General features: G+C 32.7%; 5 protein-coding genes across 7 annotated transcripts; 3 read left to right on the top strand and 2 right to left on the bottom strand.

The window, feature by feature from the left end:
- Positions 1–3,239, top strand: LOC18022585 (protein IMPAIRED IN BABA-INDUCED STERILITY 1). Its single transcript, XM_006405567.2, has 9 exons — positions 1–469; positions 562–846; positions 960–1,277; positions 1,378–1,605; positions 1,682–1,779; positions 1,961–2,069; positions 2,149–2,565; positions 2,785–2,914; positions 2,996–3,239. Exons 1-9 carry the CDS (start codon positions 122–124, stop codon positions 3,010–3,012), a joined length of 1,950 nt encoding a protein of 649 aa, XP_006405630.1. The 5' UTR covers positions 1–121; the 3' UTR covers positions 3,013–3,239.
- A 562-nt stretch (positions 3,240–3,801) lies between these two features.
- On the bottom strand, positions 3,802–6,181 carry LOC18022584. Its single transcript, XM_024158998.1, has 9 exons — positions 6,028–6,181; positions 5,580–5,660; positions 5,151–5,484; positions 4,948–5,073; positions 4,698–4,860; positions 4,497–4,625; positions 4,220–4,414; positions 4,003–4,125; positions 3,802–3,915 (listed from the first exon to the last, which is right to left on the bottom strand). Exons 1-9 carry the CDS (start codon positions 6,179–6,181, stop codon positions 3,802–3,804), a joined length of 1,419 nt encoding a protein of 472 aa, XP_024014766.1.
- A 3,787-nt stretch (positions 6,182–9,968) lies between these two features.
- LOC18022583 (SNF1-related protein kinase catalytic subunit alpha KIN11) lies at positions 9,969–13,430 on the top strand. 2 transcript variants are annotated; one of them, XM_024158912.1, is made up of 11 exons: positions 9,969–10,009; positions 10,214–10,410; positions 10,936–11,120; positions 11,217–11,399; positions 11,497–11,628; positions 11,711–11,896; positions 11,979–12,068; positions 12,160–12,243; positions 12,693–12,818; positions 13,028–13,228; positions 13,317–13,430. In XM_024158912.1, exons 2-11 carry the CDS (start codon positions 10,233–10,235, stop codon positions 13,428–13,430), a joined length of 1,479 nt encoding a protein of 492 aa, XP_024014680.1. In that variant the 5' UTR covers positions 9,969–10,009; positions 10,214–10,232. The 2 variants fall into 2 exon arrangements, with proteins under 2 accessions (XP_024014680.1, XP_024014681.1); XM_024158913.1 differs by lacking the exon at positions 13,317–13,430 and having other exon boundaries at positions 13,129–13,211.
- Positions 13,431–14,809: 1,379 nt separating this feature from the next.
- LOC112088374 lies at positions 14,810–17,002 on the bottom strand. The gene is made up of 7 exons (XM_024158640.1): positions 16,756–17,002; positions 16,570–16,666; positions 15,990–16,125; positions 15,707–15,819; positions 15,497–15,617; positions 15,093–15,146; positions 14,810–15,010 (listed from the first exon to the last, which is right to left on the bottom strand). Exons 1-7 carry the CDS (start codon positions 17,000–17,002, stop codon positions 14,810–14,812), a joined length of 969 nt encoding a protein of 322 aa, XP_024014408.1.
- A 2,808-nt stretch (positions 17,003–19,810) lies between these two features.
- Positions 19,811–21,987, top strand: LOC18022582 (F-box protein At5g39450). Of its 2 annotated transcripts, XM_024158846.1 has the most exons (2): positions 19,811–21,558; positions 21,652–21,987. In XM_024158846.1, the coding sequence occupies exons 1-2, from the start codon at positions 20,076–20,078 to the stop codon at positions 21,801–21,803; spliced, it is 1,635 nt and encodes a 544-aa protein (XP_024014614.1). In that variant the 5' UTR covers positions 19,811–20,075; the 3' UTR covers positions 21,804–21,987. The 2 variants fall into 2 exon arrangements, with proteins under 2 accessions (XP_024014614.1, XP_024014613.1); XM_024158845.1 differs by having other exon boundaries at positions 19,811–21,987.
- Positions 21,988–23,144: the final 1,157 nt, after the last annotated feature.

The raw sequence follows: 23,144 nt of genomic DNA, 5'->3' as shown, positions 1-23,144 counted from the left end.
TCTTTTTCATCTTTGTTCTTGTTCTTTGTCTGCAATCCCATTTCATCTTTTTGGTCTAATGAGGGGTTGATTCCCCTGATATTAGACCCGTTTCCGAATCAGGAAACAATTATCTCTAAAAATGGGTTGCATCAGCTCCAAGAACGTCTCATGTTTAACGGACCAGAGTGTCTCACCGGTCCAAGAAAACGTCCCGGAACCCAAATTCTCCACGAACCAGCAACATCGAGCTTTTGTTGATCATTCATTGGAGACGAGTCACAATAGCAGACGGTCAAGGAGATCAAAGAGGTTAGGCGCCGGTTCTGATTTAAGGATTGGTGTGAGCCTCATTTCCGGGTTATCTCATAGGAACGTAGAGGCTGAGCAAGCGGCTGCTGGCTGGCCTGCTTGGCTATGTTCGGCTGCGTCTGAGGCTGTCCATGGTTGGGTTCCTTTAAAGGCAGAGGCGTTCCAAAAGTTGGAGAAGGTAAAACATATGGTTTCTTGTGAAGGAAAGTAACCACAAAAACCATTTTATATATAGAAATGGATTGATGAAATTTTGTTGGTCTGTATTAGATTGGACAAGGAACATATAGTAGCGTGTTTCGAGCACGGGAAGTAGAAACTGGGAAAATGGTGGCATTGAAGAAGGTAAAATTTGATAATCTTCAACCAGAGAGCATTAGGTTTATGGCAAGAGAGATTTTGATTCTACGGAAACTCAACCATCCAAACATCATGAAACTTGAGGGTATAGTAACGTCTCGTGCTTCAAGCAGCATTTATCTTGTTTTCGAGTATATGGAACACGATCTTGCGGGTTTATCTTCGAATCCCGACATCAGATTCACTGAGGCACAGGTACAAAACCGGTAATTTTTGTAGAAAAATTAAATCAAGGTTTGTGTCCATTTTTTTCCTCTGACATTGGCTTGAGTTTTTGAGATTCTTTCTTTTTGATTCTTGTATACAAGGTCAAATGTTACATGCAGCAACTACTTTGGGGACTAGAGCATTGTCATATGCGAGGCGTAATGCATAGAGACATTAAGGCATCAAACATTTTGGTCAATAACAAAGGAGTTTTGAAGCTTGGAGACTTTGGTCTAGCAAATATGGTCACAGCTAAGAACAGAAACCAATTGACAAGCCGTGTGGTGACTTTATGGTATCGAGCTCCTGAGCTTCTTATGGGATCCACTAGTTATGGAGTATCAATTGATTTATGGAGTGTGGGATGTGTTTTTGCTGAGATTCTCATGGGAAAACCAATCCTGAAAGGCAGAACCGAGGTAAAAGAACCGTCTTAGGATTAGTTGTATTTTGCTAATGAACTCTTACATAACTTGTATCTTGATGTCTTCTCTTTTAATTTTATTCTTGGTTTTACAGATTGAACAATTGCATAAGATCTACAAGCTTAGTGGATCACCACCGGATAGTTTCTGGAAAAGAAATAAGATAACTCACGCAACTTCCTTCAGGCCTCAACATACTTATGAAGCCACTCTCAGAGAACGATGCAATGAGTTATCAACAACTGGTGTTTTTCTATTAGAAACTTTACTTTCAATGGAACCTGAGAAACGTGGGACTGCTTCATCTGCGCTTAATTCCGAGGTGAAGGAAGATTTCCATTTCTCCCATTGATCCATTTCTTTCACCTCTTTTTCTTCTGACTTCTTTCACCTCTTAGTATTTCTTGACGAGGCCTTATGCGTGTGATCCTTCTTCATTGCCTAAATATCCACCAAACAAAGAAATGGATGCTAAACATCGTGAAGGTCTTCGCAGGTCAGGATTCTTCTCTTTACTTGTATCCATTTTGTATGTTTCAAGCTAAAATCTTGAAGTTTCTTCCATCCCCCTAGTTCCTCTTCATCCCTTGAATTTTCGCATATATATGAGTACTTAGGTTTTTATATTTCGGGTCGGGTCAATGATAATGGAAAGAGTGTCTAAAATGCTTTTTCAGGAAAAGAGCAAACATCAAGCAAAGAGATTCTGGAGTTGGCAGGAAACACAAAAGACCACATAGAACAGAACACGATCCAAAGAGTTACGCTAAGCTACCAATAAGACAGGTTTAATTTTTTTGTCTCTCTCTGAACACTCTCTCTCAGCTTGATTTCTTGAATCTTAAGTAAGGGTTTTAACTTGCAGGACACGTTTGAGGACAAGAACATAACAAACGATGCATCTAGAGCGACCACAGCAACACAAGGAAACTATTACAAACTATCTGACCTTCCAATGACCACAGGACCGGCTAGCGGTTTTGCGTGGGCCGTGAAGAGACGCAAAGATCCTGATAATATCTCCACTCTAACCTACTATCAACCGAGCTCAAGAAGCCAGTTGAGCGGAACAAGTGTCGCTTTTGCTAAGAACACTTTCGGTTTAAACTTGAAACCAGACAATGATTCAGCCTGGGAGGTTCAGGGAGACGACGATGATCAAATTATCGAGGAGTTACCTAGTGAGGGCAAGCTTAGCCGTATTGGTGAACGGTACGGATCACTTGATGGGTCTGGTTTGGATTTCAGTCAAAGAGAGGAGGATTCTCCAAAAATCAATCTAGTAAGTGCTCTTGCTTTTGTTAAATCCCTTATCAATTCTTAACGGGTCTAAAATTTCAAGCATATAATCCGGCTTATAGCTATATAAGTATTAGTCCGTTTTGACAACTCTAATTTGAATTATAATATTTGGCAAGTAATATTGTTGGTTATATATACAATTGTATACAATTACATAAATTTCTTTGAAGTTGAATGCTTGTGATTGTTGGTGTTGCAGGAGCATCTACAATACGGAAAACAGAGCATATCAGGACCATTGATTTTTAAATCAGGCAAGATCGACGAAATTTTGCAAAGGAATGAAAGTAATATCCGGCAAGCTGTCAGAAAATCTCATTTCCAAAGGGGTAAATAATTTTTTATAAACAACCGGAAATAACAAGATTTATTCTCATTCATTAAACCAGCTTTGGTTTCGTTTTTGGCAGAACAAGATGACAGATAACCTAGAGAGTCAAACTACCGATCGAGAGGAAGGACAAAATTCCACTTTTCATCGTTGTTAGACAAAAGAGGAAAAAAAAAAGAAACATTTCGGAAAATTTGTGTCGTTGTTTAGACAAAAGAGGAAAAACAGATAATCAATTCGGAAAATTTGTGAATCCGATTAATACCCAAAATGTTTCTAAGGCCTCTTCGTTTTATGATGTTATCATGTGATCTGCATGTGATAGGGGAAAAAACTACGTATATAACAAAGGTTTGTCATTTTCTTATTAGAGGGATCTAAAAACAAATAGAGCAATGCATTTTTCACCATCTAAGTAGTTTAAAAAAAAAAAAAAGATAATTCTCATAACTTATTATAGGTAACACAGTGGCACTGTTTTCTGAACCGAGGGATTTATGTTTGTTGACGAAAAATTGATAGTATTTATTATTTCACTGTCCTGTATCTAATTTGTATTAACAATAGACCTCGAATATAACACATTAGCTATAATTTTTTGTCCATTTCTCAAGTTAATTTAACTTGAGACTTTTAAGTTGTTACACATTAGTAAACAATCGCAAGAACAAGACCTAGTTAAAACTTAAAAGAGAATGCACAAGTTGCAACAAATTAAGGACAACTCCATAAGATGACTTTATGGTGTTACAGTATGTGATTATAGTGGGAAAAAATTACAACATTTGTAGGCATACACACTCTTCAACGCACAAGTTAGGTGAAAAAAATTTCAGTTTTTTTCTGATTTTGCTTTGAGATGATCGATCAATACCACCTTGTTGATTATCCATTTTCAGGGATTAAAAGCGTTGGGATTTGGCCATGGTCGACAAAGTCAATCTTGCTCAGCCTTAGACAACATAAGGCTTTTTCTGGTAACTCCTCTGGTTTTTGAGCCTATTTACAAAAATAAGTTTTAGTTCAATTCATTCTTCAACAACAAATATAATAGTGTCTATTAAGAGATGATAACCGAAATATTACCTGGATGGTTAAGCCAAGATCAAGAGTTCCGTTTTTAAGTCGATCTCGAAAAGCTTCAAGCCCTTTTCTTGAGATGAAGCTAAACCGATGAACGTCCAAATCAATCTCAAAGTAATTAGGACCCTGGATAGAGAGAGAGACCACCCCCAAACCGGTCAGAATAGGCGACCAAATTATCATTTATCGGTTAGAAAAGAGTTTGGTTGTGAATAAACACCTTGAAGAAGTTGTGTTGAGGACGTGAAAGGACTGGTTTTTCATTGTAAGCTTGTATAAGCTTCTTTTCAGTGGAGCTAAGACCGAGATCATCCGGGTTAACTAATCCGGCTATGATTTTAAGCCTTTCTCGAAATGCAACAATGTTGTCTTTTGCAAACCCTTTAACTTTCTCCATCTCATCTTCCACTAGTTTCTGCAAACAAACCGTAAAATCAAGGCGAGCATTCACATGAAAGTTATAAGAATTGTTCATCAAGTTTTTAAATGGTTTAGACCTTGATGCTGTCTTGGTATTGCTGAGAGATTTCTTTTTCGAAATTGTCTCGTAATTTGAAGTAAAGTACAATGCTCATGCCTTCTCCATTACTATCACCAAGAAACATTGCGGCTGGATAAGTTGGCAACTGCTTAAGCCAAGATTCATTAGTCTTGGAAAAAACACACATATTTTGATCTAAAGGAACTTTGATTTTTACCTGAATGTTGACAATCAGAAGAGCAGGGAGATTTGCATCAGCATTGATATTGGGAAGCTCGATGTGTTGTGCTATATGATCAATCTTCCCTGGACACACAAACAAGTCAACACCAATTGGAGTGTATGCACATTGGTTTGGAGCCGGTGATTTCCGTTTATCTCTGCATTTTCATTACATTCTCAACAGTTTACTAATCCACATCAAATCATTTGAATGCGCATATATGTATAAAGAAACAGAGAAGTACTTGAAATAGTTTTCGCCACGTAGTTTAAAGTTTGAAGGTGGTATCTCACACCAACTTCCTGAGGATTGTTGCTTATCTTTGGCTAAGCAAGGAATGGTGAATCCCGCTTTTGGACGGTACAAGAATCTCTTGGACGACCCTTTAATACAAAAACCAATAAGAATGCATACATATTTGCAAGACTTTGAGAAAACTTGAAAAACTTACTATATTCGGTAACTTCTTCACCATCGCATGATCTCCTCTTGAAAGAAAGTCGGTAAACGGCAGACTTTCGTTTTTGAGATGTGGGAGAGTTAAGAGTCTTGTCGTTGAAACTAACCGTTGACATCAACCGGCTCAATGTTTTCAATGTTTTCTCTTTGGAGTTACGTTTTGGTTCCTTCAATTCTTTAACAGGCAAGCCATTAGGTTCTTTGTATAAACTTTTGCTATTAAAATTATCAATCTTCATGTAACTCTCATGGTATTCTTCGTAATTTCCTTTCCCATCAACAATGCATGAAGAAGCCTCATACTGAACCACTTGACCATTCTCTGGCCAAATATTATCAGCTGCCAAAAATGGGAAAACAAAGTTCAGATTTTATCAAGAAACAACCAAACATTTCATATGTACGTATGAAATTTACCTTCATGTAGGCTGATAAAGTCATCATCTGAGTCAGAGAAAATACTTAAAGAATCAAACCACGCATCATCTTGAGATACATCTGCAACCAAACCGAAAGATCCAACATTATAAACAAGAAATTCAATTGGAAAGCTCTCTCTTTAACCAAGTGATATGAACCTTTGTTCACGTAGGAAATAGATAAGAAGATTTAGGCTAAGCTTCCTCTTAACCCTAGTCTCTCTTTGAGATTAAGGTTAATTCTTGGAAGCTATATTCTTAATAACCAATAGAGATCCTTATACAGGCATTGATACAACTTAATCATTAACCTAATGTAAATAGGAAAAACCCTAAAACTACTTAAATCTAACGTTAAGAGTATTAAATCCCCACACCAAAACCTAAAACTCTTTAACTAAAAGACCTTAACCATTTTTAACCATAATCCATATCACCATACTCACCAAAAGAAGTTCGGATCCCGACATCACTTGCCCGTCTAATATCTGGATGAGATATGATATCAGACACTTTCGAAATGTGTTTGGAAACTCTGCGGCGGCCTTTCCTTCGCGGCCTAATTCTTCGTGATGAACGTGTTGACATACATGTACCCATTTTTAGATCCTGCCAAGGACAAACACATAAGTTTTCTCAACAAAACATAACACACATATGAATATATGATACGCGGATGATTTAAAACATATCTCCAACTCCAACATACAAATGTGATTTTGTCTCAGATGAGAGATAGTAAAGAAACAAGATTTGAACAAGCTTGTAACACAATCATCTCTAGAGATACTAAGACGTGACTTTGTAGTATATTTTTACATTGGATCAAGTCATTGTCTGACTTTGTCTTGAACAGGTATATACAGACTAAAGAATCAGCTACAAGATTCATTCAAAATATAATATATTTCAGCCTTTAACAAAAAAAAAATTGTTTGACCAAAAAAAAACAAAAGATATATATATATATATATTATATTTCAGCCGTCCCCAAACATAAAAAGAACAGGGACTCAAGAAGATTTAGCAACAAATGTATGATAGAGACATGTAAGTAGTTTTACCAAGTCAAAATCTACAAGTGGAAGTTGCCACGAAACTCAACATTGTCATTAACTAAATCACTAAATTGTTTGTTCAAAGGGCCAAATTAACATCATTAAAAACACAGGACTAAACACATTTTATGCAATAAGCCAAACCTTAATAGGGAAGCTCTCAACACTGTCATGGCGTCACACAATTTGGTAGGAAACGTTATTTAAGAAAATTTCAAGAATTATTTTGGTTTTATGTAAATTATAATTTTTATATGCATCCAGAATTTGCATTGAATAGAGACGTTACTCTAAGAAAAACAGAAAAAAGGGAAATAGGACATAACAGATTCAATATTTATCAGGTTCATGTAATAACAAATTTTCTCATAAACAGACAAATATGGCAAGAATGTCAACATCATATTCAAAAAGGTGAAATTAAGAATTTACAATAGGATAAATGAGATTTTCAAATAGAGAATAAAAAAAATTTGTAAAGATATTGGTCTTGATGAGTCTAAAGATTCAATGAACATTACATAAACACATGGCACATGCAATGTATAAAGATCAATATCGATTCTTAGCAGAATTAAAAATAGATCCAAAAGATGAAAATTATAAATATTTAAGGAAAATCAGAAGAAAAAAAAAGCTCCAAAAATGGATACAAAGATCATGCAATGACCTACACAATGTATAGACGAGAAATTATGGGGGAAAAAGGAAGAAGATTTGACGTGGGTGAAGTTCATAGTTGTTTCTTATGGTTAAAATTTACCTGGAAAAGGGAAATTCACTAATTTTTCGGAGACACAAACAGAGTAAGAAGAGGAAGAAGAAGATTTGCAAGAAAGAGATTCTCGTTGTTTTGGATCGTACCCATCCCAAATTTCCCGTTCATAGTCATTTCTATTTAACTAATTACCCGTTTGAAGATGTTTAGTTAAATGTTTAATTATGTTAAACAAATCAAAGACATAAGTACGTGGGATATAGAAAGGGGGTATCCGTACTCGTTTATATTAAATAAAAAATGTTTTTAATTTCTCAAAGTTCCCTTAAATTTTCTAATATTCATCATAAAAATTACATGAATAAATTATAATACGGTTTCTAATTCGATGTTCTATCGAATTATTTGTTCTAAAGTTAGATTTTATGTTTAGTTAATGTTGGATAGTGACTTTAATTACCTAAATTTTTTGAAATACGGTTTGTTATCTGAAATCTTTGTTTGTATAAGAATACTTTGATAATTTTTCATTATATTTAAATTATCCACTCTTGATCTTTACTTGCTACTTTTCCATCATAATACTCGAAATGGACATCAAAAGCCAACTAGAAAGAAAAGGAGAATTTCTTGTTTAAATGCATTGATTTTTGGGTAGGGGTTGTTTTTCATAAGGCATTGTTGTCAATGGCGGATCTAGAAAAAAAAATAGTTGGGACATAATTTAATAAATAAAGAAAAAAAATTTTAGTTGGGGAAACTTTATATTTTAACTACTAAATTTCAAATATTTAAATTAAATTTATCTAAATTATTTAAGAAAATTAAAAGTGATCCCGTCGGACGTTAACTACATCCGCCCTGATCGCCGTGATCGTTGTTATTAGATTTTTGGTGAGCACATATAGACCTCTATACTTATAGTCTAAATTTGGCTTGAGACGATATATTTACAGCGAATGTATAACCCGAACCCTGGGATTGATTTTCTATTGACTGAGTCAGGTCAGGTAGCGCTAGATGCAGAACATTCTACAACGGATATTAAATATGATGCAACACGATAGCACATGCATAACGAAATGACTCACATTTGAAGAGTGTTCCTAACACAGTTAAGGCAAGCGTATCTATGTGTACGTGTAAATTTAGTGTTTAGTCAACTTCGTGTGGATGAGTTGACTGAAGGCCATGAGTGCTCCCATGACCTAGGCGAGGATGTGATACACGTCCGTCAAAAAAATTTTGGGAGACGTGCTTATCATGGCCACTTCACTTATACCAGTTTTCGTGTTATTCGATATTCTTTTCTTACAAATAAATATGTAATCGAGATACCACATTAAACGTAGAATATTAATATGTGAACTAGATGTTATTGTATATATTGTAGTAGTTATTACTAGGTATATTTTTGTTGCTTGCTCCATAGAATTCATTAGATGTAAATTTTAAGTGTAACAAGTATTTTAAGTTCTTAACACATATAACAAAAATATGTATAGCTCGTTCATGAGCTCGTGATGTGGTGCCTATCAAAAGTATGTTTGTGAGTGTTACGATTCTTGAGCTCAATAAATACCTTCCATGTCCTTCTAATAAGCAAACTCTATTGTCGATGGTGAACATTAATCATCTGAAGAGACTGAAATGGCTTTAGAACTCGAGGCTCGAATGCCTTTGGAATATCTTCTTTCTCTTCGCTGTGCTGTACGTATGATAATTGTTAGAAATAGAGTTAAATGTTGAATTTCTTTCTCTAATGTTTAGTTCATTTCTTACATAAAGGTTTTTATGAAAGAAAAAAATTAATCTGAGTCTACATAATAAAATATTAAAATAAGATATTTATATAATATAAATCTTCCTTTAAAAATATAGAGCCTAATTCTAAAATTGTATAAAGATGTTAGATTTTTCAGTAATAAAATGAAAATTTAAATAAAATATTCAAAATACTTAGCTAATAAATATAGTTCAAATTTAATTTTTTTTTTTAAAGTATCTGAGCAACAGCTACACATTATAAATTTACGTTTTATAGATTTTTTTCATATTTTCTCCGTTGGAAATTCTGGAATATATAGAAATTTATATAGAAATAAACTCAATATATTATGTCTATATATATATTTGCTATATTTAAATAGAATAGGAAATATAAAGTGTGTTGTTAGTCAAACCACCCATTAACATTGAATTGCAATTAATTTCAAAAGGAAATATATATTTTTTTAAATAAAATATTGTTGAATATGTAGATTTTTATAACCATATAAAACCAAACCATTCATAATATATTGTAAATTTTTTTGTCATGTTTAGCTTTAATTAGCTAAAACAGAAATTGACCTTTTAAACGTTGGGGGTGTGGAAATCAATTATGATTATGACTCATGAAAAAAGTGTGACTTAGTTTTTTTTCTTTACGTCAGTGTGACTCAGTTTTACACCAGACAAAACTAGATAAAAACCAAAAGAGACGAGATAAGTTACACGCGTCCAGGTACACATTTATTTTCTTATCTTTTTCCCCCTTTTCTCTATAGAAGTAATTTTTGCTGTATGTGTTTATATATGCTATAGATTTCAGTTTTTCTTTTTTCATTCAGAATCTTTGCGAGTCTTCTTCTTTTCAAAATACATTTCAAGGTTTTCCTTCTGTTCAAGTTAAACATGTTTATACTACTACGGTTTACATAATACTTAAAATCTCATTATGTAACTAATATGATGAACGAAATGAAATCTGTTGAAGTATCATTTTGATTTCGGAAATTCTCATTTTGATGGTTTTCCTCTATATCTTTACAATGATATGTTCAACTTGATGATTTTTTTCTATATATGTTGCAGATTTTCAACCTAGAGTAAAATGGATGGATATAAGTGTAAGCAGGTATCAGCTCTACCAAATTATAGGGTTGGTAAAACTCTGGGATATGGAACTTTTGCGAAGGTGAAATTGGCTGAGCATGTTGCAACTGGACATAAAGTTGCAATCAAAGTCCTTAATCGTAATAAGATTAAGGAGATGAATATAGTCGGAAAAGGTATATAGATGTTTTTTTAATTATTGAATAGGTTTCGTAAAATCATAAGATCGTAGATATCCATTATTATCAATGATTGATGGTCTAGATAATTATAAATGGTTTTTTTTGTAAGGATATTTTTCATATTAGGAACCCAACACCAAAAAATTATGTCAAATATGACTATCGATCTAGTGATCTAGTATTCATGATTTTGATAGTCATATTAGTGATTTAGACGAAATCTTTCAAAAAAAAAATCAACGTGGATAATGTAAATAGTTTTTTTTTCAGGATTGTATGGTACTCTTTTCACATTAAATTTTGAGAAACTGACATTAACACAGTTTATGTCAAATGTGACTATCAATCTAGTGATTTGTGTGTCTTCATCATCCGAATACGACAAAAAATAATATGTTAAATGTTCATTTTCTTTATTTATAAGATCACTTTTTTGTTTGTTTGGACTTTTACTTATAAACTTTGATAATTTTTATTATTGTTTTGAACCTTGATCTTATACATTGTTTTCCCTTATAGTGCAAAGGGAGATCAAAATTCTCAGAATGTTGATGCATCCTCATATCATCCGTCAATATGAGGTAGTAGAGACACCGGACAACATTTATGTTGTGATGGAATATGTTCAGTCTGGTGAACTGTTTGACTACATTGTGGAGAAAGGGAAATTACCTGAAGACGAGGGTCGCTATCTTTTTCAGCAGGTTGGTTTGTTTTCTCATACGGTTTATATATATTTTGTAAAACATCATATCATATATATGATTGCTAAATATTTTATTAAAATCGTATATATTCAGATCATAGCTGGTGTGGAGTATTGTCATCGCAATAGGGTTGTTCATAGAGATCTTAAGCCGGAGAACATCCTTTTGGATGCAAACTGCAACATAAAGATTGCTGACTTTGGATTAAGTAATGTCATGCCTGATGGTCATTTCTTAAAGACAAGCTGTGGAAGCCCTAACTATGCTGCTCCGGAGGTTTATATTACTAGGGAAAAATATTGATTTCTTATTTCATTTAAATTGGGTATATATTTCAAGTTTCAATTAATTACACTCGAATTGTTTTTATTAGGTTATTGCAGGAAAGCCTTATGCTGGACCACAAGCTGATATCTGGAGTTGCGGAGTGATATTGTATGCTCTATTATGCGGCAAACTGCCTTTTGATGACGAAGTTGTGCCTAGTCTGTTCAGTAAAATAAAGGTATTATACAATGATCTTTCATAAATATATCTATTAATATACAAGTTTTGCAGTCCAACACTTATGTTCTTTTTCTCTTTAGAGGGGAGAGTATACTCTTCCAGATCATTTATCATATGCAGCTAGAGATTTGATACCAAGGATGCTTATGGTTGATCCTGTGATGAGAATAAGCATTGCTGAGATTCGTCAACATCCTTGGTTCAATATTCATGTTCCTGGCTATCTAGCTGCTCCTCCATTGGATACTGCAGAACAGGCTAGAAAGGTTAGAGCATTTTCATTATTATGTAGCAAAATAATATCATTTGTATGAATTGGTGAAGTTCAGAATATATCATTATTTCCAGATTGATGAGGAGATCATTCAAGAAGTGATCAAACTAGGATTTGATAGAAACCAGGTCATTGGATCGCTTGTCAGCAGAATCCAAAACGAGGTATGAGAGTGTGTTTTCTTATAATTAAGTATCTTTATGCCCTAACTAGTCAAATATATTATAACTAAAGCTTCATTTTTCATTGTTTTAGGCAACAGTTGCATATTATCTATTACTGGACAATCGACGTCGTGCTCCTAGTGACTATTTCCAAACCAGCTTCAAGGAGAGATTGGTATTTGCTCTCTTTCTTTACAACACACACTATGGAAATTAAAACATACACTCTGCAATAATATTTGTTTTGTGTTTTACACGTTTTGGTGATGAATATGTAGAATACCAATTATTTTCACATTTTGAAAACGCAGTTCTACTATTTTCAACAATTTATAATATCCGTCACATTTTCACGTTTTTTATAGAATGGTTCTGCTATATATTATACACATGTTATTAGAACTAAAAAGAATATATAAAGTTATATATGAATCGGAAAAAAACTAATTTTGTTAGCGTTTTATGCTCAAATTTCAACTACTTTGTTATATTGTCTTTCAACTTTTGATCTTACATACGAGTCATCACCATTATAGTTTCTTGTATCGTGTGTTGTCTGTTGATGCTTTAAGTCTTATTTAGGGTTTCTGCTCACATTTTTTTTTATTAATGTTATAAATATAGGATGGTACTTTGAGTTCGATGATTCCACCTCAAGTGCTTGCTTCGTATCCTGCATTAGTTGATCACCACATGACTGGACTACAGTCACGAGTCAATGTGGATAAAAGTTGGACCCTTGGACTTCAGGTCAGTCACTTAGTCAATGGTTGTTAAATCCTTTCATTTGTTGAATGATTAAATATTTGAAACAAATGATAAATTGTGCTCTCTCTATCCACTTTACAAACAGTTTAATTTTTGAGTTAAATTTCCTTTGTTTCGAGAATATCGTTTATCTCTACCAGTTAAAACTTATGACTAGAGTAGTTAAACTTTTGTTCTTGTTATTTTGACAGTCTCAAGCGCATCCTCGTGAAATCATGAGTGAGATTTTTAAGGCTCTTCAAAATCTGAAAGTTTCTTGGAAAATGATTGGAGACTACAACATGAAATGCAGATGGGTTCACCAGAGTGATATCTCCAAAGAGAACCCTAACATGATGAAAGATGAATGTGCCATGACCTCACCGAGCAGCGTCCTCAAGTTTGAACTTCAGGTATATACAACATATTAGTTTCTTCTTCATGTATTTTCTTCAATTCATATAGTTAAATGTAAATATGATTTTTTTTTTTTTGTTATAGCTTTACACAGTGTGTGAAGGCAAGTACTTGTTGGACATCCAGAGAGCTACTGGAGCTCACTTTGTCTTCTTGAAGCTATGCCTCGCTCTTCTCAAAGAGCTACATGTGATCTGAAGCTCAATATTTTTTTTAGATATTTGTGCTTCAGTCGTTGGAATTCATTTTATGTTTGTATGATTTCCTGTTTTTTAGGATTAAGTAAGCTTCGATACTAAACCAAAAGACAAGTTCATTTGTATTGTCTATCTGCATGTTTTTTCTTGCAAAGTGCATGTGGCTATGAACAATATATATCTATTTGTATTTAACCAAATATATATATATATATATATATTTATTGTATTTCCAGTGATCATTTCTTCATTATTTGGTTAATCATTCTCGATTTCTAGCGCCAAATTAAACACAAAAGCACAGTTTTAGTCTGTTGACTAATAATTATAAAATGTCATGTATCCATGACTAGTAATTAAGAATAATATATTACAAGAACTTTTTATATGAAATTCAAAGGTCCATTTCTTAAATTTTGTTCTCATAATTCATGTGCAGCAGGAGCTTCTGGAACCATTGTAGTTAGAAGTTAGAATATAGACCTCACAAACTAGAAACTGACATAATTTACAGTATGTAATCATCAAAACAAAGTCTTCTTAATTCCGTAATCAAAAAATTGACTAGCGTACTTGGCTACTTGCACAAGACGTCCGGAAGAGGAATCAAATCCACCAAACAGGAGAAATTGTATCGTTCGTTTAAGATTTTTCTTTTTCTAAATCAGAATTTCACTAATAAAGTTCATTAAGTAGTTTTACAATGCCATCTTGCACCAAAAAAACGGTTTAACAATGCTCTTAATTACCATTTTTGTTACGAAAAAGACCCACAAACATTATTAAGACAATCTTACAAGTATTGCTATTTAAAAAAAAACAACTAACAAAATGTTAGCTTAAAAAGGGGCTGAGACAATGGTGGTTTCTAGTTGAATCGATTGTATAAAGCTTGACGGCTAGATCCAGGACAATCTGTGATCCGAAAGTCCAAAAAGGGGCTGAGACAATGGTAACTAGATAAGGGTGCCAATGATTAATGGAATTGGTAAATGAGAAAATATAAATAAAGTGAGTTTATAGATATTCATCTCCATATATATAAGTACTAGGATAGTATCCGTGCTATGCACGGGATGAATGTTATCTTTTATACCGAAATCATAAACTACTATAATATATGTGTACAAGATGTTGAATGACAAATCAATTAATTGCGCATTTTGTTGTATTTGAAACAGAATTTATTTTAAGTGTTTATTTATGTTAGTGTTTTAAGTGTTTACTTCAAATAACAAACCACCGCAAAACTGAAAACGGAAAAAGACAAATCCTACGGGCTAGGAAAAAAATAACCGAAACTTAAACAATGAGATATTGTAGTAAATCCTAGAAAACAAAGCAAGCAGGAGAATGCATATTGTTAAAGAAACGAAGACTTCAGTCATCAACTTTCTCCTTCTTAACAGGCTTCAGATAAATTTTTACTTCACTCGCCAAAGCCTTCATGTCGCCATTAGCAGCTTTCTTAGAAGTAGACTGCTCTCCATTATGATCATCAAAGTCAATTATCTCATCGCTTTTCCTTTTTGACTGTGGTGAATTATCATCGTCGCCAATGTCAAGTAACATCTTAGGAACCTAAAATGACAAATTTAAACAAATACGTTTATGCACATTCATATAATATTAATGAGAGCTATCTAATTCCTAAATAGCAAACATGTTCATCGGGAGTTATAAACCCCATTTCCTCAGACTTGACATCAGGGGTAGTCTATAAATAATACAATAAGTTAACAAAGATCAAAAGGCAATAAAATATGAATAAATACTAATAGGAATAAATAGTTTAGGGATCAAACCAAAAATCCCGGATATTTCTGAGATTCTTTGACCATGTCACTTTGGGTCACAATCTTTGTACTTTGTAACATCACCGTTGAAAACGATGTTTGAACTCTCAATAGATAGCTTGAACAGAAAAATTTCCCACAAATGTTACTGATTGGAAGAGGGAGTACATCTGGATCTTGGATCTGCAAACAGTTTAGCAAACATATAAGCATATCTATTATATATAGTAAGATTCACTATAATAGAGTTGATAGTAATCTGCATAACTACCTCTTCCACAGATTCAGTCAATTGTGCAGCTGTTTGATTTACAACTTCCATGGCAAGCTTATCAAAGAGTAAGAACTTTGTTTCGCCAGTGTTGTCCATAACACGGAAAGTCAGCATAAACCTATGTTAGCATAGAACAACATATGAATATGAATATATATGGAAATTACAAATATTCTTTTTTTTCTACAAATTGCATCCAAGACTTACGCTGGTACGACACTTTCAACATCATCCTTACATTTGCCACATTTCCACAACTGTTTAGGAAATGGCCTACCAGGATATTGCTCTTTCAACAAATCCATATCAAGAGGAAGCACCTTTTTAGAGCATACTTTGCATGACATATAGTACCATCCAAACTCAGTGTCAATAGACATGATGGTAGCCATAGTCACACATTTTTCAACCTAATAATACCTTTCTTTCTTTTAAAAACCCAATCGCCATTTGTTGTTTAAGAAATATGTATATCACGCAAAATAAATACCTCAGATGCACCAAGTATTTCACTTATTGTCCGGCGAGGGGTATGTAAGAAGAAATCATCTCTTACAGAAACAGAATTGACAATTGTCAATTGGTTAGGGTGTGTGTATGACAAAGTCACATTATCTTTTGGTAAGCTGTAAAGGAAAAAAATCATGGATTTTAGTGACATGAAAGTAAACTAAATGGAAAATTGATAAAAGTTATAGATATGAATATACCGGTTTCTAAAAGAATTTATTTCAGGGAGATCAGGATCTGTCATCACAATGGAAGAACTGTAACAATTGCCAATACTCCATACACCTAAATAATGAAATGTCTTGAAAGTTATATATATATTTAAAAACGATATTTTGTTTGTTAACAAAAAACATTTTTCTCGTACCTTGATACAATCTTAACTTTCCAAATCTTAACACAAAACAAATGATAGCATTAGTTGCATGTGTAGCAACACTCTCCAAACTTTCGGCATAATTCCCCCAGAGAACACAATTCAGGCGCACATCACTAAAAAACAAAAAAATATATTAGACGTCTTATTAACAATATTTAGGTGTCAAAGAGAATTAAAAAACCTGGTGTCACGAAGTGTCATTGTTAGACGTTTGGTCTGTTTTTTGTTAACGTTGAGAATCTCAACCTCACCAATACTAACAATTTGTCCAACAATATCTGCAAAATAAAAACATAAACCAATAATTAGATGTAATATGCTTTGGTTCATATTAGTAATGTATGTGAGATATAAATATACCATTTACCTATTAGAAAATCAGGATTCAACTTGCCCTCGTGAATATCAGCGAAGTTCACCAACTTCAACCCAATAATTGTGGCATCCAGATCTTCAGAAGGTCTGACAGACGTCGTGGCAGCAAACTGGATCTTGTAAACATGAGAAGTAGTCCTGAACTTACCACCGTTGTGAGTGACTTGAAAATTAGTGATGATCTTAGTAGTTCCTTCCTCTAGAAGATTTTCAAATTTTTTTATGAACTGCTTCTTCATACTAACATGCATAGTTTGATTTTGCATGGCAATATAATAATAAGCAAAACGTTAAATAATATATATATGATCAAAATGGATCAGTATGAATATCAAACAAACAAAGTACAAAACAATACCAGTTCATCGACAACGACCATCTCCATCGTCTCGATCCTATTCAAATACTGTTTCCACAACTTCAGTATCTTGACACGGATCCTCCATTGAGTTTTGAATGGCTTTAGGGCAGTGAGGGATGTGAAGGTCGATATCAACAGTGGTAACTATATATAGCGAAATGATGAATGGGGTGAGTCTAGGGTAAATCTTCGATACAATCTTTAGAAGAGGGAAAATATTGTAGGCGGTCAATTATGAATTTGAATTTGAATGACGTTGAAATTTGATAGATTTAGGCAATTTTGATATATTCAATTTGCAATATTGCTCGTTTTCCGTAGAGTGTCTATTTTGTTTAATTACTTCTACATATAAAGAAATACGGAATATTTTGATTTAGGTAGGTACAGTGCATCTAAAATATATCGGAAATATAGGGCTTGTTTAGACTATCCAAACAATGATTTAAAATTCGGTTATATAATTTCAGATTGATACGGTTACGATAATATAGGAAGATAATATAATCATTAACTGATAAATTTGGAATATGCATACATTGATTCCATTTATGCTTAATCATTTAATTGTGTCGAAAAATTCAGAGGAAAGTTTAAGGTAGAGTTATGATTTCTTCATTATTACGGTTATTAAATTTTAAAATTAAATGAACCGAGATTATGGGATCACGTATATTGACACATTAATGTAAACAATATTGTAGCTAAGATTTGAAATTTATGAAGCGGGAATATGTGATCATGTATATTGGAGTGAATATAATTATAATTATCAATTGTATAAATACATACCTCATTTGTATAATAGTAATTATGTAGAATAATAAAATTTGTACTTCTCAGAATGTTTATTTATGATATGAATGTGAATATAAATTTTGCATAAAATAAAGAAAATAAAGAATAAGAAAATAAAGATAGTAATAATTTAAATTTAAATTTTGCTAATCAATCGATTGCTTTGTCAATTTATATTAGTATATAGTTGTTTTGTGTTGAAAATAAGGTAGATGAAATGAAAATTATGCATGTATAAATCATAAATTTTTAAAGAAGTCAGTTGAGCTAAATAAGGAAAACGAATGAAAAAATTAGTAAATAATAAATTAAATTCTAATTGGCGGAGGGATATAAATAAGAAAATAATCATAGGTGGAATATAATAAATTATTTAAAAGAAAAATGCTGAGAAAAATTGTGGGAACGACACCTCAGCAAAATGGCCTCCAAATTCTTCATGTTTAATGTATAGAGGATAAATGAATCTCCATATGCTTAGATATTTAGTCCTTATAAAAATGATTTAAGTATTATAATGACTATGTTTCTAAGATTTTTAAACATTATTTAAGATGATTTTTGAATTACAACCCACCCATGGTAAATTTTTATAAGTACTTTTTTGCCTATGACTTTTTTTCTGGTGGACAAATTTTTTGCCTATGCTTATATCTTCAAACTTTTTTTTCATCTGATTAATTCATATTAAAGCTGGTGTTAAAACCAGAGTTTCACAATTTGGATCAAAGCAAATCACACAATCATAAAACATGAGAGAGTTACATAATATACAGAAAACTCTCACAGCTTCAAATAGATCATGTAGCCATGCCGGAATATAGCCACTACATTTAGGATGAGCAAATACAAATCAGGAGAGTTTATAGATATTCATCTCCATATATATAAGTATAATGAATCTCCATATGCTTAGATAAAGTTCTTATAAAAAATGATTTAAGTATTATAACGACTATATTTCTAAAATTTTTAAACATTATTTAGCATGATTTTTGAATTACAATCCATCCGTGGTGAATTTCTATGAGTACTTTTTTGCCTATGACTTTTTTTTCTGGTGGACAAAGTTTTTGCCTATGCTTATATCTTCAAACTTTTTTTTCATCTGCTTAATTCATATTAAAGTTGGTGTTAAAACCAGAGTTTCATAATTTGAATCAAAGCAAATGACACAATCATAAAATGAGAGAGTTACATAATATACAGAAAACTCTCACAGCTTCAAATAGATCATGTTGCCATGCCGGAATATAGCCATTACATTTAGGATGAGCAAATACAAATCAAGAGAGTTTATAGATATTCATCTCCATATATATAAGTATAAATGAATCTCTATATGCTTAGATATTTAGTCCTAATAAAAAATAATTTAAGTATTATAACGACTATATTTCTAAAATTTCTAAACATTATTTAGGATGATTTTTGAATTGCAATCCACCCGTGGTGAATTTTTATAAGTATTTTTTTTTGTTTATGACTTTTTTTTTGTTGGACAAAGTTTTTGCCTATGCTTATATTTTTAAACTTTTTTTCATCTGATTAATTCATATTAAAACTGGTGTTAAAACCAGAGTTTCACAATTTGGATCAAAGCAAATCACACTATCATAAAATATGAAATCACACTATCATAAAATATAAGAGAGTTACATAATATACAGAAAACTCTCGCTGCTAGATCATGTAGCCATGCCGGAATATAACCATTACATTTGAATTGTACAGGATCTGTTAGTTGAAAAATTGTCAATGTAATTATTCTTATAATTTGTAATAAAATTCCAGTTTAAATATATAATAAATTTGAGACGACAAAATGGAAAGTGAAACAAGTAGACTTTGAAAAGTTTGTAGTCAACTTCAACTTGAAACGGAAGACGATTTTTCTCGCATCGTCTGCTTTAACTCTCTCTCTTCTTCTACAATCTGATTCCAACTTTGATTTCTTCTTTGTGATCCGCTAGAGAAATCCCATACATCTTGTCATTAGTTTCGATAAACTCTCGATGGGGTGATTAAAAAGTTTGATTCTTTGTCATCTTGTGTACATAAAGTTTGATTCTTGCGTTTCGATCTCCGAACTCCGAATCCTGTTAGGTTCTTTGCTAGTTCGTGGAATCAATTTCTGGGTTTAGGGTTTAGTGATGAAGATCGGCGATTCGCCATCGGAATCATCTGATGCTTGCTTGCTACTTTCGCTTCCAGAGGATTCATTTGCTGTCATCTCTCGTTTTCTTTCTCCGAGCGACATTTGTAACCTAAGCTTATGCTGCAAAAGCCTCTCTGACCTTGTGGATTCAGAGAAGATCTGGTTTGTGCAGTGTGAAGTAGTAAAGGCTCTTCCTTTATCCGAAATTTTCCAATGGAGAACCGGGATCTCTTCTTACAAGTCCCTTTGTCGGTTTCTCGTAGAGGTGGTGAATCCTCTTGTCGGGATTTGGGTTCATCAAAACCCTGAGCTTGGGAACGTTGTTTACGTGATGCCTGGTTTCTTGTCTGTTGTTGGTTGCCGGATAATCCCACAAGAAGTTGGTCCTTTGGGGATTCAAGAAGGTCGTGTTATGTGGTCACCGGTTTTCGAGATAATCTCCGGTCTTGATGGTGGCTCCACGGCGTTTTTCCTCCATGGAATAGACAGAGAAAGCAGCTGCTTGTACCCTGGTTTTGTAACTAGCATTGATAAATGTTGCAATGTGCTTCTTCTCGAGGTTGAGCCTAGGCGAGATAAGAGGCTGTGCGGTGAGGTTGAGAATGGTGAGGTTCGGTTTCCGTTTTGTAAGCTTCCTTTTGCCGAAAGAAGAAAGTTGCTATATATGGTGACTGGCCGTGTAGGTTTAAATGTGCCTGAGGTATCAAGTGGGATGATATTTCCACATAAAGCCATGTCCTTGGAACGAAGAGCCATGCTCCTTAAGATGCACAAGTTTGGTGGTAACTGGAATCACATGAGCCTTGAGGATGAGTTGTGTTATGATCCGATTCAGGTGGATATAAACGAGCTGTGGACGAATCTTGGCTATGGCGAAATGGACGATGAGAATGAGATACAGGACACACAGAGGAAGAGCTTGAGCAAGTATTTCAGAAGTAGCATCAAGCGTATTTTAAGGAGGTCTAGTTCAAGTTCTTCAAAGCAGCACACTTGTTCTTCTTCTTCTTCTTCTTCTAGCAGTGAGATTAGACGTTCCAATCTCCAAACGTTTCTAAGCTCTGGTGATTCGGTAGGTCTTAGTGTCAAAGCTACACAAACTAAGCTTTCTTCTTACAGAGGCTGGCCAAACATGCATGAAACCCGTTTTGCGCTTTATAAGCTACCGAGTAAGGATCCAGTGGAGAGCCAAGAGTATGCTGGTTTGTGGGGAGGAACTTTTGGCTGGCCACCAGGGAAATTCACTGAAGATAAACCAGGTAAGGCTCTTTTCTTGCTGATGCTCACTTATGAAGAAGAATCTCGAGATGATAGTGAGAGACTTCTTATTGGGACGAAGATACTCGAAGGCACTCACTATGTGATGCATCCTAATGGTTCTGCGATGTTTGTTGTCAAGATTGGTTCGCCTTCCTCTGAGATCTTTCCTTTTGATGATACAAATGGAGAAGAGTTTGAGCATTGTTACACAGGAGAAGGTATTGCAAAAGGTTATGGTTTTCGTTATCCTGGTTACAAACCGGGTTCACTTTTCGTTACATCTAAAGGTCTTCTCGTGTTTGTTTGGAAAGAAACCAAAGTTGTGTTGACGTTGCAAAGACTTGACCTTGAAGAGTTATTGAAGAAAGGTGTGTGTGTATCGCCTTTGCCTCCATGTCTGAATTTTACTTATTTGACGAAATCTCACACCAATGTGTTTGCCTCGGGGAGAAGAACATCATAGAAGAAAGACTTCTGCAACTGCAGATTTGAAGCTCACAAGTCTTGTCTTGTTTCCAATATACAATCTTATTATTGAATGACAAAACCACAAGATAATGATTTATAGATAGCTTAAGATCATTGAGCTTTTACATTCAATATGCTTGTAAATCTATTATATTAAAACAGAATCACATTTAATACTTGATTCCAAACACTTCTAATTTTTTTTAAGTGTTTAAAAATAACTTTAATAATTATTTATATTTAATTTTAAAAATTAGTTATTAATTTAAATATTTTTAGAGTTCTTTAAATATAGGTAATTTAGATTTGATTTGATTTGATTAAAAATAATAAATCAGATATTAGTTTAGATTTGATTTAAAGATTCTAATTTAAATAATTTCTATACTACTAAATATTTTTATCAAAAATATCTAAAATTTTTGAAAAAAAAATTTCACATATGAAAAATAATAGTCATATTTGAAATATAAAATATTTATAATGATGTAAATGATATGATATTTATTTTGTGTTTATAATATATTTACGATTATGGTTTATTTACAAATTAATAATAAAATAATAGATAAAATTCAAATGTATATTTAAATATTAAAAATATATTTTTAAAAATTCATATATAGAACTAAAAATATATATAAAAACTGGGTTAAAAATATTTTGGTAACTAATATCACTAATTTTGAATTATACATGTATATCAAAAATATATTTTTCATACAAAATCAAAATATAAAAAATTAAAAATTATTGCATACACTATAATATGGTTTGAAAAACCAGTTGTATACTCCATTCGTTGATTAAATTTTAGAAAACTATAATGCTAATAATATTGTTAATACATCTCAAACTTTTAACAAATATTTATATCATATGGTAATATGAACGAAAAAATTAGAATTATGTTTTTATAATAGTTCAATTTGAATTAATATTAGCGGACAGGTTAAAATTATATTTTTATAATCATAATTAATTTTAATACTATAAAAATATATCTAAACACAAAAATCAATATTTTCGCTTATTAAAAAATATATTTATAAAAATAATTATATCTAAACTCATAAACACAAATTATATTACAAAATTCGTTAAACAATAAAAATATTTTCGTGTGGATGCACAGGGTTAGAATCTAGTGTGTGTTTAAATACTAAATACAAAACATTGTACTGCTAAAGGAACTACATTTGCTAAGAACTTAGATTTGTGGACATTTTTCTTTAAATCAGCTTTAAGCTAAAGCAAAAATTACACAAACTCAGTGTAAGTCAACTTTAAATATGTTGAAAATTGCAAAATATGGGAGTTTGATTAACACAATATT

This window comes from Eutrema salsugineum, unplaced genomic scaffold (assembly GCF_000478725.1).
Source record: "Eutrema salsugineum unplaced genomic scaffold, Eutsalg1_0 scaffold_14, whole genome shotgun sequence".
In the NCBI taxonomy this organism is placed as follows: Eukaryota; Viridiplantae; Streptophyta; class Magnoliopsida; order Brassicales; family Brassicaceae; genus Eutrema; species Eutrema salsugineum.
Note: the sequence above shows the minus strand (reverse complement) of the source record. Positions and strands in the feature narration are given on the sequence as shown.

Excerpts from the sequence above, each read along its gene's own strand:
- LOC18022583 (XM_024158912.1), top strand. The coding sequence starts at position 10,233 with ATGGATGGATATAAGTGTAAGCAGGTATCAGCTCTACCAAATTATAGG. Across the intron at positions 11,897-11,978 it reads CTGCAGAACAGGCTAGAAAG|ATTGATGAGGAGATCATTCA; the intron begins GTTAGAGCATTT and ends CATTATTTCCAG. Across the intron at positions 12,244-12,692 it reads CCAGCTTCAAGGAGAGATTG|GATGGTACTTTGAGTTCGAT; the intron begins GTATTTGCTCTC and ends TTATAAATATAG.
- LOC18022585 (XM_006405567.2), top strand. The coding sequence starts at position 122 with ATGGGTTGCATCAGCTCCAAGAACGTCTCATGTTTAACGGACCAGAGT. Across the intron at positions 470-561 it reads CGTTCCAAAAGTTGGAGAAG|ATTGGACAAGGAACATATAG; the intron begins GTAAAACATATG and ends GGTCTGTATTAG. Across the intron at positions 1,780-1,960 it reads CATCGTGAAGGTCTTCGCAG|GAAAAGAGCAAACATCAAGC; the intron begins GTCAGGATTCTT and ends ATGCTTTTTCAG.
- LOC112088374 (XM_024158640.1), bottom strand. The coding sequence starts at position 17,002 with ATGAAGAAGCAGTTCATAAAAAAATTTGAAAATCTTCTAGAGGAAGGA. Across the intron at positions 15,820-15,989 it reads AAATACTTGGTGCATCTGAG|GTGCTTCCTCTTGATATGGA; the intron begins GTATTTATTTTG and ends TGCTCTAAAAAG. Across the intron at positions 15,618-15,706 it reads GTTGAAAGTGTCGTACCAGC|GTTTATGCTGACTTTCCGTG; the intron begins GTAAGTCTTGGA and ends ATGCTAACATAG.
- LOC18022582 (XM_024158845.1), top strand. The coding sequence starts at position 20,076 with ATGAAGATCGGCGATTCGCCATCGGAATCATCTGATGCTTGCTTGCTA.
- LOC18022584 (XM_024158998.1), bottom strand. The coding sequence starts at position 6,181 with ATGGGTACATGTATGTCAACACGTTCATCACGAAGAATTAGGCCGCGA. Across the intron at positions 5,074-5,150 it reads GAAGTTACCGAATATAGTAA|ATTCTTGTACCGTCCAAAAG; the intron begins GTTTTTCAAGTT and ends GTCGTCCAAGAG. Across the intron at positions 4,126-4,219 it reads CTCAACACAACTTCTTCAAG|GGTCCTAATTACTTTGAGAT; the intron begins GTGTTTATTCAC and ends CTCTCTATCCAG.